This window comes from Vipera ursinii (assembly GCF_947247035.1).
Source record: "Vipera ursinii genome assembly, chromosome: 4".
Taxonomy (NCBI): Eukaryota; Metazoa; Chordata; class Lepidosauria; order Squamata; family Viperidae; genus Vipera; species Vipera ursinii.
This window is the reverse complement of record NC_139514.1, coordinates 18,755,173-18,770,237: the sequence shown is the minus strand read 5'-3', so window position 1 is coordinate 18,770,237 and position 15,065 is coordinate 18,755,173. Positions and strand designations below refer to the sequence as shown.

The 15,065-nt window shown below is 44.0% G+C and overlaps 1 protein-coding gene across 1 annotated transcript in view; it reads right to left on the bottom strand.

Annotated features, from left to right (window-relative positions):
* DDX10 (DEAD-box helicase 10) overlaps nucleotides 1-15,065 on the bottom strand; it is a 164,227-nt gene that overhangs the window by 44,033 nt on the left and 105,129 nt on the right. The window contains exon 15 of the mRNA XM_083362254.1: nucleotides 13,511-13,672. Coding sequence (XP_083218380.1) covers nucleotides 13,511-13,672 — 162 coding nt within the window. The remainder of the gene's footprint in view (nucleotides 1-13,510; nucleotides 13,673-15,065) is intronic.

Sequence of the window (15,065 nt, the reverse complement as noted above, 5' to 3'; positions counted from 1 at the left end):
TTTTGTACATGCCTATATATCACCACCCTTAGTTTTTGTAGGCATAATAATGAATACATGATCGGAAAGTGTTCCCATTCAACCTTACTTTTAATAAGTGATTATGGATTTCGGGCAGCATTAATATATAATGAAGGAGAACTTAGTGTTTCTTCCTGAAAGTCAAATTCAACTTTAGCAAGACAATGATTGATGTAACCCAGTACTATAGAGTGCTTGGTCCAGAATTCTGAACTGGATCCAGAAGTTCCTGTAGTCAGAGAGGCTCCTGTGGGTTTATAAATTTTGATAGAAAATATAACACAAGAAGACGTACTTTTGTTTTTGCTGTCTTTCTTAGCAAAAATTATTTACAGCTATATAACAACATTCAGAGCTTCACTTGGCTGATAGCTACTGCAGCTAGAATTTTAAAATACATTGTGAAATTGACTTTTCCTTACTGAATTGTTATGTAGCCTAAATGTTCTCTACCAGTGCATTTATGCATTCTGCAATGTTGGCTTAACATAAATGTAGATTGCAGTATTTCTAAATGCTCTATCTATTTTCAATTTAGAGAAGTAGAGGGATAAATATATGGCCCAAACATTTCTGTCTCTCAGGCTGTGGCAGATTTTCTTTCTGGTGGATAGGACTTTAAACAACAACAGGATGACTGAACCACAGAATAAGACACCAGTTGTGTAAGTCTTCTGTTAGTATTCTTCATCTTTTCCAACCATGTGACTGCTGGTAGTCACAGTGAACTCTCAAATCCATTAACAAAACCCTTAAGGTTTCCATTATTCATTTTAGAGCTTAGGTCTCTTTTTCTATGGTGCACACAGAAAAATCATGAACTCTGTGATACGCTGCACTTCGTTAATTAGTCACTAAGTCATGTCCGACTCTTTGCAATCCCATGGACCATACCACACCAGTTTCCCCCCCCCCCGACTCCCACTGTCTCCCTGAGTCTGCCCAAACTCATGCTTACTGCGTCGATGACACTATCTCCATCCCATTCTCTGCCATTCCCTTCTCTTTTTACCTTCAATCTTTCCCAACATCAGAGTCTTTTCCAACAAGTCCTTTCTTCTCATTTGGTGGTCAAGGTATTTGAGCTTCAGCTCTGTCCTTCCAAACTATCGGTTCTTTCCAAGTACAGTCAAGGTTGATTTCCCTTAGGATTGACTGATTTGATCTCCTTGCAGTCCAAGGGACTCTCAAGAATCTTCTCCAACACCACAGTTTGAAAGCATCAATCAACACTCAGTTTTCTTTATGAACTAATTCTCACAGCCATACATTACTATTGGGAAAACCACAGCTTTGACCATATGGATCTTTGTCAACTCCTGTTTGATGGGTATCAGATATGGGAAAAGGCAGTCTAAACAGGATGCTCTCTACTCTGGGTGTAAGACAATTTCTCCATCCTAGTGTTATAGAGTACAAAGAAAGCAACTGTAAAGAATTCTTCCTGGCTCTCTTTGCCATAGTAGCTGTTCCCAAAATTTATTTGAACATAATAGATGCTTTCATAGAGATCAAAGAATATTCATATAATTTATTTTATAAAGACTCCATTTATTTCAATTATTGTCAGGGTAATTAATGAATAAGTCAGAATGCGAGATAAGGGTCACAAATGACTCCAGATTAAACATCAGCAACATTGTTTGGATTATCGGCAGGAAGGACAAGGGAGACGCGTCTTCATTAACAGGTTGTTTATTCAGTTAGCCCGGACAACAGAACAGGGAAAAACATGCCTTATATAGGCAGCTGTCAAACGGGACAGCAAATCAGCTGGGCGCGTTTTCCCGCCAAGAACAGGGGGCCAATCGGTCAGCTGTTAGGGCAGAATCTCCCCAGAGACAACGCTAGTGCGTTAGCCGGGCAGGGGATCCCGTCAGCTGGTTTTGGCGCGCGGCCGGCGTTTTGACAGCTCGCTGCTGCTACTGCGCATGCGCTAACTTTGACAGCTTGCGGCGGCCGCCGGGGGCTTGCCGCGGTTTTGACAGTTCAAGTGGTAATGCGCATGCGCGCCGTTTGACAGCTGTCAAAGGGCCGCGTGTGCTTGTAGGCCGCGTGGGCGGTTGCGCATGTGTAGTCCTTTGACAGCTGTCAGTGCGGCCGTGTAAAAGCGGCCTATGACAGCTGTCATTATGTTTTGAATATAATGCACCCCTTTCCCCCCCCCTTGAACTGAACACATAACTTGGAGTAACTTTCAACTGGTGTTGGAACTGTTCGGCGAACTTCCGGCCCATTCAAAATCCGCTAAGTATGCTGGCGGCCTCTTCTGACGAGTGGATCTGCGGGGTGCAGGTGCTTCTATGGTTTCGGGGGTCTCTACGGGGGAAATGGGCGGAGGGTCTATGTGGCACGGGATTTCTTCCGGGTAGTTGGTGCTGGGGGGTTCTAAGTTTTCTGCCGCCACTTCTGGCGTGGTGGAGTTGGGGGGTGACCGGGGGCGAAGCTGGTCTGAGTGCCTCCTAAATGTGAGTCCCCCGCCCACGTTAATGGTGTATGACAGGGGGCCGGTTTGATCGAGAACCACCCCCTGGGTCCATTTATCCCTTCCCCCATAATTTCGGGCCCAGACATTTTGTCCCTTAGAAAATGTTTTGTGTGGCAAGTTGTTGGTTTTTTCAGCCGCTGGCCTGTCTGGGTGCAGTCTGTCAAGTCGAGTGACCAGTCGGCGACCCCATCTTAGTTCTGCTGGAGATTTTCCGGTGGTGGACACGGGAGTGGTGTGGTGTGCGAGGAGGAAGCGGGCGAGTCGACGGTGCCAGTTTCCGACGATCATTCTGCGCAGAGAGTCTTTGGTGGTCTTCACCATGACCTCTGCGAGGCCATTACTGGACGGGTGGAACGGGGCCGATGTTGCGTGTCTAATACAGTTCCTCCTCGTGAAGATCTGGAAGTCACGGGAGGTAAATTGAGGCCCGTTGTCAGTGATTATGACATCTGGAAGACCGTGGGTGGCAAAAACTCCCCTTAATGCTTGAATGGTGGCCTCTGATGTGGTGCTTGAAACCGGGAGAACCTCCAGCCATTTAGAGTAACTATCTACAATGATTAAAAAGGTTTGTCCCTGGAATGGTCCTGCGTAATCGAGGTGGATGTGGGACCAAGGATTGGAAGTGGTTTCCCATTTGTGAACTGGGGCGTGCGGAGGGGAGGGTCTCGTTTGCTGGCAGAGATAGCAGCCGGCTACATGCTGCTCGATGTCCCTGTCTAAGGATGGCCACCAGACATAACTGCGTGCCAGGGCCTTCATTTTTGAAATGGCAGGGTGGCCCTCATGTAGTGTTTTGAGAACCCTTGCCCTGTGGCATGAAGGGATTATTACTCTGCACCCCCAGAGGATGCAGCCTAAATGTGTTGAAAGCTCGTGTCGTTTTGCAAAATATGGTTGGATGGGGGAAGAGGGGCAGGATGATTGCCATCCTGATTTGACCCATGAGAGTACCCTGCTGAGGGTGGGGTCCCTGGTTGTGGCGTGTGCGATGTCTTTTGCTGTTACTGGGCATTCTGCGAGTTCTTGTATGGCCAGGACTTGGCCGGCTGGGGCTGGGTCAGGGTCTATTTGAGGCAGTGGGAGCCTGCTGAGGCCGTCTGCATGGGACATTTCCTTTCCAGGCTTGTAGATTAATTGATAAGAGTAAGCAGATAGGAATGTCGTCCAGCGAAGCATTCGCGGGGATAAAATTTGCGGGGTCTGGCGGTCCCATGTGAATATGCCCAGGAGGGGTTTGTGATCTGTATAGATTGTAAAAGGTCTGCCATAGAGGTAATCGTGGAATTTCTTAATTCTAGCTACTATAGCCAGGGCTTCCTTATCTATTTGCGCGTAGTTGCGCTCGGTTTTTGAAAGTGTCCTAGAGTAGTATGCGATTGGGGCTTGCGTGCCATCGTTAAGGGAGTGGCTGAGGACTGCCCCGATGCCATAAGGTGAAGCATCGCAGGCGATGCATAGAGGTTTGGTTTCGTTGTAGTGCGATATGGTTGTATCGCTGGAAAGTAATTGTTTTAGCTGTTTGAAGCTGTCATTATGAAGTGGGGTCCACTGCCAGGGAGCCCCTTTGTCCAGGAGTCTATGGAGAGGTTCTGCTATTGTGGCTTTTCCGGGCAAAAATGAATGGTAAAAATTTAGGAGCCCTAGGAATGCCTGGAGCTCCGTTTTATTTTTGGGGGGGGTGCGGCTTGTATTGCTTGTATTTTTGCATTGGTGGGGTGAATGCCTTTGCCGTCTATTTTGTACCCCAGGAACTCTGCGGAGGGTACTCCGATTGAGCACTTCTCCCGTTTTAATTTTAAGCCAGCTGCGCGGAATCTTGAGAGGACTTCGTGCAGCCTGGTTGCTAGGGAGTGGGAGGAGTCGCCCGCGATGAGGACGTCATCAAAATACGGGCAGACTCCGGGGATGCCTTTGAGAGTTCGTTCCATGACTTCCTGGAATATTCCAGGTGCCACGGAGATGCCAAATTGGAGGCGGTTCACTTTGAACGCCCCTCTATGCGTCACTATGGTTTGGGCTTCTGCGGTTTCCCTGGTTACAGGGAGTTGAAGGAAGGCATGTGCCAAGTCTAATTTGGCAAAAATGGAGCCGGACCCTATTTCTGAAAGAACATCTCTGACTGATGGGACTGGGTACGCATGCGGATTGAGTGCGCGGTTGAGGGTCGCTTTATAGTCCGCGCAGATTCTCACTTCACCATTGGGTTTGACAGGTGTCACTATGGGGGTTTCCCAAGTTCCGCTGTCAGTGGGTTCTAGGACTCCTAGTTTGAGCAAGCGGTCTAATTCCCTGTCTATTTTTGGTTTTAGGGCGAAGGGAACTTTCCTGGCTTTTATTCTAATTGGTCCGACCTCCGGTTTGAACTTGAGGTCGATGGGGGGGCCGTTGTATTTGCCCAGTGAGCCGTCAAACACATCCACAAATTTTTTGCAGATATTTTCTAAGGAATTGGTTTGGATGCGGTTTGTCCCTTCGAGGCGAATGCCTAATGCCTCAAACCAATCTAATCCTATTAAGCTAGTTCTTGGTTGCTTTGTTATTTGGGCTGTTAAGTGGCCTGAGAATTTTTTAAATTTGACTTCCAGGACGGCTTGTCCCTTTAAATCTATCTGCGCCCCTTGAAAATCTGCCAGCATGACCCTGGAGGGTTGGATAGGAATGCAGTGATTTGTTTTGTTGGCTATTTTCTGGAGGGTGTCCCCTGACAGGATGGAAACGGAGGATCCTGAGTCGACCTCCATTTCACAGGGGATTCCCTGTATTTTGACCCACGTTCTAACCTTGGCTCTGGGGATATTGTTAGCGAGAGTTTTTGTTAGGGAGCATACGGACCCTACAACCCTTGGGGGAGGGCGGGGAGGGGCGGTCCTACCTGCGGGGATCTCGTCAAGGTCGTGGAGGGTCTCCCGGTTTAGGCTGCGACAAGCTGATCGGATGTGGCCGGTCTTGCCACAGCCGTGGCACTTCGCGTTCCTAAACCGGCAGGTGGCTCTGGCATGGCCTCCGCCGCAGCTTGCACACTTCGCCCTGGCGTTGGACTGCGGTTTCTTCGTGTTGGGGCCCGTCTGTCGGTCTTGGTTGCGGTTCCTTTCCCGGCCGGCGGTCATCCTGTTGAAGCGAGAGAGGATCGCATCGACCCCGGATTCGGGCTCCGGCGGCCCTTGGTCGAGCTCCCTGGCCTGATGGACAGAGTTGCCTGAGTTTTCGCCAAACGTCTCAGTTTCGTCGCGATGGCTGTCTTCGAACGCCATTATCTCCAGCGTGAGCTCTGCGAGGTCCATTGTGGGCTTTGCCACAAGCTTCCTCTGCAGACGCGCGTTCTGGAGACCGGCGATAACTTGATCGCGGATCCGGTCCTCCAGGTCGGGGAAATGGCACTTGCGGGCGGCGTGCCTGACGGTTGCGATGAAAGCGGTGGAGGTTTCACCAGGCTGCTGCTTCCGTCGGGCGAAATAGAGCCGCCAATACAGTTCTGACCGCCTTGGCATGAAGTGTTTGCTGAGGCGGTCTGTGAGCTCGGCGTACGGAATGGTGGCGACCGGGTCCGGGCTGCAGAGGCCAACGGCGACATCGTATACCGCTGGCCCGCTCAGGCATAGGAGCGCGGCGGCCTTGTGGCGGTCCTCCGTGATTTTATTCACAAGGAGGTACCCCTCGACCTGGCCTAAATGCGACTCCCATCCTTCGGGGTGCCGGACGTCGAACTCCCTTATGTGTCCTAGGGTTGCCATTCCGGGTCCGCGGTACTTCGGGCACCTGGAAGGTTGGCTTGTCCGGTCGGTGACTTAGCTAGTGACTTCAGCGGTTGACCGGACAGCAACGCTCCTGGCCCGTGACTTCAGCTAGTACCGGGATCCCACCCTCGTCGCCAGGTGGATTATCGGCAGGAAGGACAAGGGAGACGCGTCTTCATTAACAGGTTGTTTATTCAGTTAGCCTGGACAACAGAACAGGGAAAAACATGCCTTATATAGGCAGCTGTCAAACGGGACAGCAAATCAGCTGGGCGCGTTTTCCCGCCAAGAACAGGGGGCCAATCGGTCAGCTGTTAGGGCAGAATCTCCCCAGAGACAACGCTAGTGCGTTAGCCAGGCAGGGGATCCCGTCAGCTGGTTTTGGCGCGCGGCCGGCGTTTTGACAGCTCGCTGCTGCTACTGCGCATGCGCTAACTTTGACAGCTTGCGGTGGCCGCCGGGGGCTTGCCGCGGTTTTGACAGTTCAAGTGGCAATGCGCATGCGCGCCGTTTGACAGCTGTCAAACGGCCGCGTGTGCTTGTAGGCCGCGTGGGCGGTTGCGCATGTGTAGTCCTTTGACAGCTGTCAGTGCGGCCGTGTAAAAGCGGCCTATGACAGCTGTCATTATGTTTTGAATATAATGCATTGTTCTTCTCCTTTTCTTGTCAACTTTAAACATCTTTAGATGTCAGTAACCCAACTATGACTTGTTCAATTCTTGTACATTCAGTGTAAATACTTTGACTCTAAGTCAGTACTCAATTTTCTACCGCCTCCAGCCCAATTTCCAAGTTACTTTGTTGTGACCTTCTATGCTGTATCCTGTCAACCTATGTCACTTGCCCATTTCTCTCAAAACCTAGTTGTTCTGCTTAAAGCACTACCATTGAAAAGGAGCTGCAACACTCTATTAATAATGACCTGGGAGAAAGAAAGAGGTGAGGAGATGAGACAGAGAAAGGGCATGGGGCAAGTTCAGACAGTTGCCAAATCAGAAGTTGAAAATAGATTTGGGGAAAAATCATTAAAAATTAATCAGAGAGACTTTTCCAGGCATAGGGAGAGATTGCTACACTGTGCTATTTTGATGACATTGCATAACTTAAGCACAACACAGCAAAATAAGAAAGGCAAGAGGGCAAAACCATCAATGCTACAAGTGAGCAAATTCCAATCATACATCCAGTGCATTTTTAAAACTGCCCCTTTCTATGCACAAGTACACATGCATCAATTTTATAATGATAATTAATACATAAGCAATAGCAATAGCGCTTAGATTTATATACCACTTCACAGTGCTTTACAGCCCTCTGGAGGGGGTTTACAGAGTCAGCATACGGCCCCCAACAACCTGGGTCCTCATTTTACCAACCTTGGAAGGATGAAAAGCTGAGTCAACCTTGAGCCACTGAGAATCAAACTGCCAAACTGCTGGAAGATTATTGCATTCTAACTACTGCACCATGACAGCTCATAAGTGTATTATTTGCATGAGGATATTTATCAACCCATATCTACTAGCTAAATGACATTAAGAAGGGCAGAGAAATCCTACAAAGAAGTATTTGTAGTAGGGTAAGGGACAACATAGCAAAATAAATCAATAAATCCACTGGGGATGGCTAAAGTCTAAACAAAAGTTATTAGATTTACTCACAGAAAGATTACATGATGTTGGGACTTTTCCCATGACATTTATCATAACATCAAAATTCTGCAAACAAACTCCAGGTTTTTGGCAATCAAGTTTGAAGACATACAGTACTGTATACTTCTTAACTATTTTAATATACCTGCCAACATGTCACAACTGGGGAATTAAAAAAATAAAGAACAAAAAAACCCCTCATTCTAAGTGACAAAAAAATACCCAAATGGATCAAGGAGTATATTACAGGAAAAAATTACAAGTGCGAGTATGAGGAGTGGGAAATTGTGTTCTTTATAGTGTTCAGAAAAAGAACATCTTGATAAATTTTACAGGATGTTATTCTACTTATAGTAATGCTATTGTTAGAATAACTATTAGTGTCCAATAGTTATTATAATAATCATCATCATCATAATAGAATAAGAGAGTTCAGAGGGACCCTGGAGGTCTTCTAGTCCAACCCTCTGCTCATCATCATCATCATCTATTAAATTTATACACTCAGCGATTCTGAGCATTTATAAATTGTAAAAATGATTTAAAAACAAAGGGGGGGAGAGAAAGGAAAAAGCACAGAGATGGCAGAAATGATAAAACTAGACAGGAATAAAGAGAAAGAGGGACATCGAATCATCCTCACCAGAGTCCTGGGCATCTGTTGGGGGGGCTGTTCCAATTTTAGGGGGAACCTCGATCCAGAGGGCAAAGCACTGAGACAGAGAATGCCTAGTTCTAAGTCCCCTTAAATGGCCTTGTTTAATTGAAGGATTAATCATCTTTTACAGTTTAGTTAAAAGAGTGTGCAAGAGCTATGGCTTCACGTCATCTGATGGTTTTGCTTATTTTCCACCTTACTGAAATTTAGTGGTTTAGGTACAAATTCTAAAATACACATAGATTTACATCTTGATTATCCATATGCATCTTGTTAGCCTTTTTAATAAAAGAAAACAGATTTGTTTTTCCTAGAAATGTACTTGATCTGCCAAATATCATCTCTATGTTTTCTTGATGCTAGAACAATGAGCAGAAGACTTCTTGCTAACCCAAGAAACTCCAAATTAATATTCAAGCAACTATTCAAACCTTTGCATAGCCCAATGCTTTCAGAATATTTATGATGCTTTATGGGATTATGAAGGTACTGTCTACAGGGTAGATTGCCTTCGGCTGCTCTAATCTTCTACCCTTCTGTAATAAGATAGGAATAGAGAAAACTGATAGATAATACATAGAAGCAACTTAGTTTCCTAGATCTTGAAAAAGAGGAATCTTCTAGGTTTAGGAGGAACTAGGAATCTTTTCACCAAAGAATTGAAGCCTTTGAATTATGGTGCTGGAGAAGACTCCTGCAAGTCCCTTGGACTGCAAGGCAATCAATCCAGTCAGTCCTAGAGGAGATCAACCCTAACTGCTCTTTAGAAAGCCAGATCCTGAAGCTGAAACTCAAATACTTTGGCCACCTAATGAGAAGGAAGAACTCAATGGAGAAGAGCCTAATGCTGGGAAAGGTTGAGGGAAGAGAAGAAGGGGACGACAGAGAATGAGGTGGCTGGATGGAGTCACTGAAGCAGTAGGCGTGAGCCTACATGGACTCCAGAAGATGGTAGAGGAGAGGAAGGCCTGGAGGAACGTTGTCCATGGGGTTGTGATGGGCAACTAGCAACAAGAAGGAATCTTTTACATATCAATCTCATGCTCAAATACTAACCAAAGGAGAATCTTTTCATGAGGCACAGTGGTGATATCATTACCTTATTATACGGCATACACAATATCCTGCAATGTTATAAACATTCATTAAATGAAATTAGTACTGATACAGATGCTATTCTAAAGAGCATAGAGAGGTGGATGCACCTTATACTTAAAGTACCTAAACCAGAGGTCCCCAACCTTTTGGCACCAGGGACCGGTTACGTGGAAAGAGGTTTTTCCATGGACCAGAGTGGGTGTCGTTTTGTGTGCTGCTTGCATCCCGTGTATGGGGTTTTGCTTGTTTGCGCAGCCCGGTTGCTGGCATGGCATGGACCGGTACCGATCCATGGACCGGGGGTTGGGGACCCAACCTAAACCACTCTTTGCTGGCAGTTACTGCTATTGATCACCTCTATATGTAATGATTATATATTATCTTCAATATCAGGGAAATTAGTGCTAATTACTATGGGACATGCATATGAAAGTGACAATATGCCCATGTCCTATTTGTGAATGTTCCAGAAGCTTCTGTCCTGTGTAGGACTGCAATGACAGATTAAAATTGGAAATGAAGAAAAATAGTTTGTTTCAGCTTTTGCTTTTAATTAGGATTAGTTTGTTGCTAGTTCAAACTTAGTAATGAAGTAATACAAAATCTTTTGTTTGTTCTGATAAAACAACAATAGGAGGAGATGGGAAATAAGCCAGCAGAAACAAGTCATGTTAGAGTAGCATATAACTTCTAGCAAACAGAGAAGAGGGAGGGGAGGGGACGACACTGAATCCTAATGCCCTCATCTACTAGAAGAGGAAGTTAACTTTACAATTATACAACTCACGAGGGAGACAGATGTTTCAAAAAATGTGAAAAATAACTAAAAATTATATTATCTTCAGCTTGCCTGCACCCCCAGGTTTACTACATTATCAGAGAAAACAGAAATAGAAACAACAAAAGATACCGAATGGAATAGCAGAAAGTTTACTAGGCGTTAATACTAGTTGTTCTTTTTTTTTTTTTATTGAAAAGTTTTAAAAATACAGTTTTCCTTTTAAAAAACCCCCTTCCCCCTCCCTCCTCCCCTCCCTACCTCCCCCCTTCCCCCCCCTCCCCCCTCCCTCCTCCCCCCCACCTCCCCCCAACCCCCCTCCCCCCCCGGACTTCCCAGAGCTAAATACAAGGTATATATATATAAAAAAGCAATCATAAACAACCATATACTAACAACTATAAATTCTAAAATCCATCACTCTCTAACTTATATAGGATCAAACAAAACTTAGCATTATTAAATATATATAGAAGACAAAATAAAAAAAGAAAAAAGAAAACGAAAGAAGACTTATTCAAATGCTAGATAAAACTTCTTGACCCTATACTCATTCTGGATAAACTCAATCCATTTTCTCCATTCCATAATATAATGTTCTTGCGAGTAATCTTTCAAATAAGCCGAAATCTTCGCCATCTCTGCCAAGTCGGAAACCTTTAAAATCCACTCTTGTATAGTCGGCAGTTCCTCTTTCTTCCAATATTGACCTATCAAAAGTCTTGCTGCCGTAACTAAATTCAACATCAACTTAGAGTCCACAACTGTAGCGTCAACAATTATTCCCAACAAAAAAAATTGCGGACAAAACTTTATCCTCCGTTTAAAAATCTTCTGCATATTCCACCAGACTTTTATCCAAAAAGCCTTGACCTTTTTACATGTCCACCATATGTGAAAATATGTTGCCTCTTCATCACCACACCTCCAACATTTAGGCTGATAATTCGGATACATACTTGCAAGCTTTTTAGGATCTAGATGCCATCTATAAAACATTTTGTAAAAGTTCTCTCTTAGACTTTGAGCTTGAGTGAATTTTACATTCCTCACCCAGATCTTTTCCCACGTGTCCATTGTAATAACTTCCTGAATGTTTTGGGCCCATTTTATCATACAATCCTTAACAAGCTCTGTTTCTGAATCGATCTCTATCAATGCAAGATATATCCGTTTAATATGTGCTGGTCCTTGATTTCTAATTTGCTTTATCAAATTTTCATCAGTCGTTGCAAATCCATTTTTTTGGTCTTCTTTCCACCTGGCCTGTAACTGAATATATTGAAACCAAGTCTGAACAACCTTCTCTTCTCGCAAGAAACTATATGATTTCAAGCACCAAATATTCCTTTCCAAACTTAAAATTTCCTTGTAAGTAGTCTCATCATGTTTGAAACCAGCATGTATATTTTCTATTGCGTGTTTTGGGATTGCCCACAATGGTATCTTGCTGCTTAACTTATGTCTATACTAGTTGTTCTTATCTTGCCCTGGCTACGTTAGCTAGTTTGTGGTTCAAGTTTGGGAATTAGTCCTAGCTTTTGTAACAAAATTATCTAACAAAAAAAAATTTGCCCAAGTTTTAAGAGGCAAATCTAAGACTCCACTCCTTTTATTGTGTAGCAACGATAAAGGTAACGTGATCATGTACCCAGCATGACTAAATGCTGAGGCACATGGAACACTTTTTACGTTCCCACAGACGTGGTACCTATTTATCTACTTACATTTGCATGCTTCCGAACTGCTAGGTTGGTAGGAGATGGGGAAGTAACAGGAACTGACCCTGTCACACAGCGCTTGGGTCTCAAATCTGGGCTGTCAGCTTTCCAGCTGACAAGCTCAGTATCTTTAACAGCTGAGCCATCCTGCTCCCTAAATTATGTAGTATGAATCATGAAACCTGGAAATACCAGGGGCATGTAGCCCCATATCTTTAGAATGCTCTTTTGACAGGAAATGTGCACAAATCTATGCATGTTTGCTATAGGTAATCCTTAGTTAATGACCACTTGTAGTCAATGTGTTTCTAAGAAGGCTTTCATGTTCAGCAATAAATCTTACATTCAAATTTGGCATATTATGCAAACCTCTCATTCTAAACCAGGCTCAAAAGAACACTATTTCATCCCCTCCAAAACAAAAACATATAACTGCTTGTCCTTTTAGCCCATGTCCACAAGAAGTTTAATAATCTGTTCTATGAAATACAGATTATTATATCTTTTTCCACACATGGAAAAGGGGTTGGCCTTGTTACAGTTTTTTATGTGCTGCTTCCACAGATATGCTATTAATAAGAATAATGAGAAGAAGCAGAAGAGCATTAAAGGGAAAGAGTAACATTTATAACTATTCTCTGCTGTCAAGTTCTCAAACTTTCAGCTCTGTTTTATGACAAATAAATGGCCCAGCAACAATCTTTGTATTTTTATGTCCTATAATTTAATTTCTTTTAAATGCCAAAAAGGAGTTTAAACTATTACTATTAAAGCTTTACATTATAAGTGAAATCAATCACCTTGCATCAGTGACATTTCTTGAATAATTCATTGGTAACTCTCAATCACCTCTACACAAAGCATAGCTATTTAAATAAAATATCACACTCATAAAATCTCATTAGTACAGAGTTCTAGTCCTCATCATTCTTGATGAAGTACAGTCTTGTTATTATGCTGCTTAAAATTTTACCCTTTTATCTACTAACCTTCTTATCATATAAATAAGTGTAACATTGATCCACAAAACCACAAGTCTATGACCCATCCACTCATACGGTTTGGTTACTGTTTGTACATATTTATTTTAAATCAGATCATCATACTGGAGTGCCATAAATTACTTACTAACAAGTATGTCAATGTTTACGGCGAATTGCAATACTAGTGAAACAAAACCAAGGATCCACACCTCTTCCTGTGTTGCCTAAATTCATGCATCAGACCAGAACAAGAAGGAATGCTGAATAGATAATTAATTCTTTTTCCAGTAAAATCCTTCATCCCCAATGAACATACTAACATTTCACATTATTTCCATTTGATATTTAGACAAATGGGATGAGATTATACTTACCCTGTGTTTTTCTTTAATTTTCTTCCTATATTCCTCTTTGTCAAATTTATCCTCTTCCTGAAGTCTTTCTTTTGCTTTGTCTAGATTGATCCCATTACAATCATCACCATCTTCCTCTTTTTCCAGGGTAGATTTTTGTGCTGGTGGCCACTGCTGAATTAACTGAATCACAGAAGAAGAATAAAAACATTTCAGAACTGTTGTTTCTATTCTACAGTTTAAAAGGAGCTCTGGATTGCTATGAAGACCAAAAGACATCAGATCTGCACAACAGGGAATAGTTACAGAAATATAATTTTCAGGCAGGGAAGTTAACAAGAGGAAATAAAAATTGAAGCAAGGCTCTGAAAGATGACATTGTTTAATTAAATAGGTAAAGGTAAAGGTTCCCCCGCACATGCGGCCTAGTCGTTTCCGACTCTAGGGGCCGGTGCTCATCTCCGTTTCAAAGCCGAAGAGCCAGCGCTTGTCCGAGGACGACTCCGTGGTCATGTGGCCGGCATGACTAGACACCAAAGGCACATGGAACGCTGTTACCTTCCCATCGTAGTGGTCCCTATTTTTCTACTTGCATTTTTATGTGGTTTCGAACTGCTAGGTTGGCAGAAGCTGGGATGAGTAACAGGCGCTCACTCTGCTACGCGGCACTCAGGATTCGACCCGCCAAACTGCCGACCTTCTGACCGACAAGCTCAGCGTCCTAACCCACTGAGCCACCGCTGGGGTGGCTCAAATGTCAGCTTGTATGAGGCATGCAGACTCCATAGGAAGTAGGCAGTCCCCAATAACTGGGTCTTGTACCACAGAAGGTTTATAGGTCATAACCATCATCTGGAACCATACCCAGAAGCAAACTGGCAATCAGTGAAGCTCACATAACAGGAATATCAAATGAACATACCAAGGCATCCACTTTATTGCCTGCATGGCTCCATTCTGGACCAGTTGAAATTTCCAAGGAATCTTTAAGGACAGGGCAGATTGCAGTAACTGAATCATGAGTAACTATCCAAAGAGTCTCCCAATCCAAGAAATGGTACAACTAGCATAACAGATAACGTTCCTCTTGGCCATAAGTGCCACCTGCTCTCAAGCAGGAGATGTAAATCTAAGAAGACCCGCCAGATTGTATACCACCCTTAAATAACAGAATAACAGAGTTGGAAGGGAGCTTGGAGGTCTTCTATTCCAATTCCCTGCTAAAGCAGGAAACCTTATACCATTTCAGACAAATGATTGTCCAATCTCTTCTTAAAAACCTCCAGTGTTGGAGCACCCACAACATCTGCAGGTAAGTCGTCCTACTGAATGATTGTTCTAACTGTCAAGAAATTTCTCCTTAGTTCTAGGTTGCTTCTCTCCTTGATTAGTTTCCATCTATTGCTTCTTGTGCTGCCTAGAGGGGCTTTGGAGAATAGGTTGACCCCTCTTCTTTGTGGCAGCCCCTTAGATATTGAAACACTGTTATCATGTCGCCCCTAGTCCTTCTTTTCATTTAACTCAGACATGTCAAACTTGCGACGTCACATGACATCGCTCAATGTATCGGGACGAT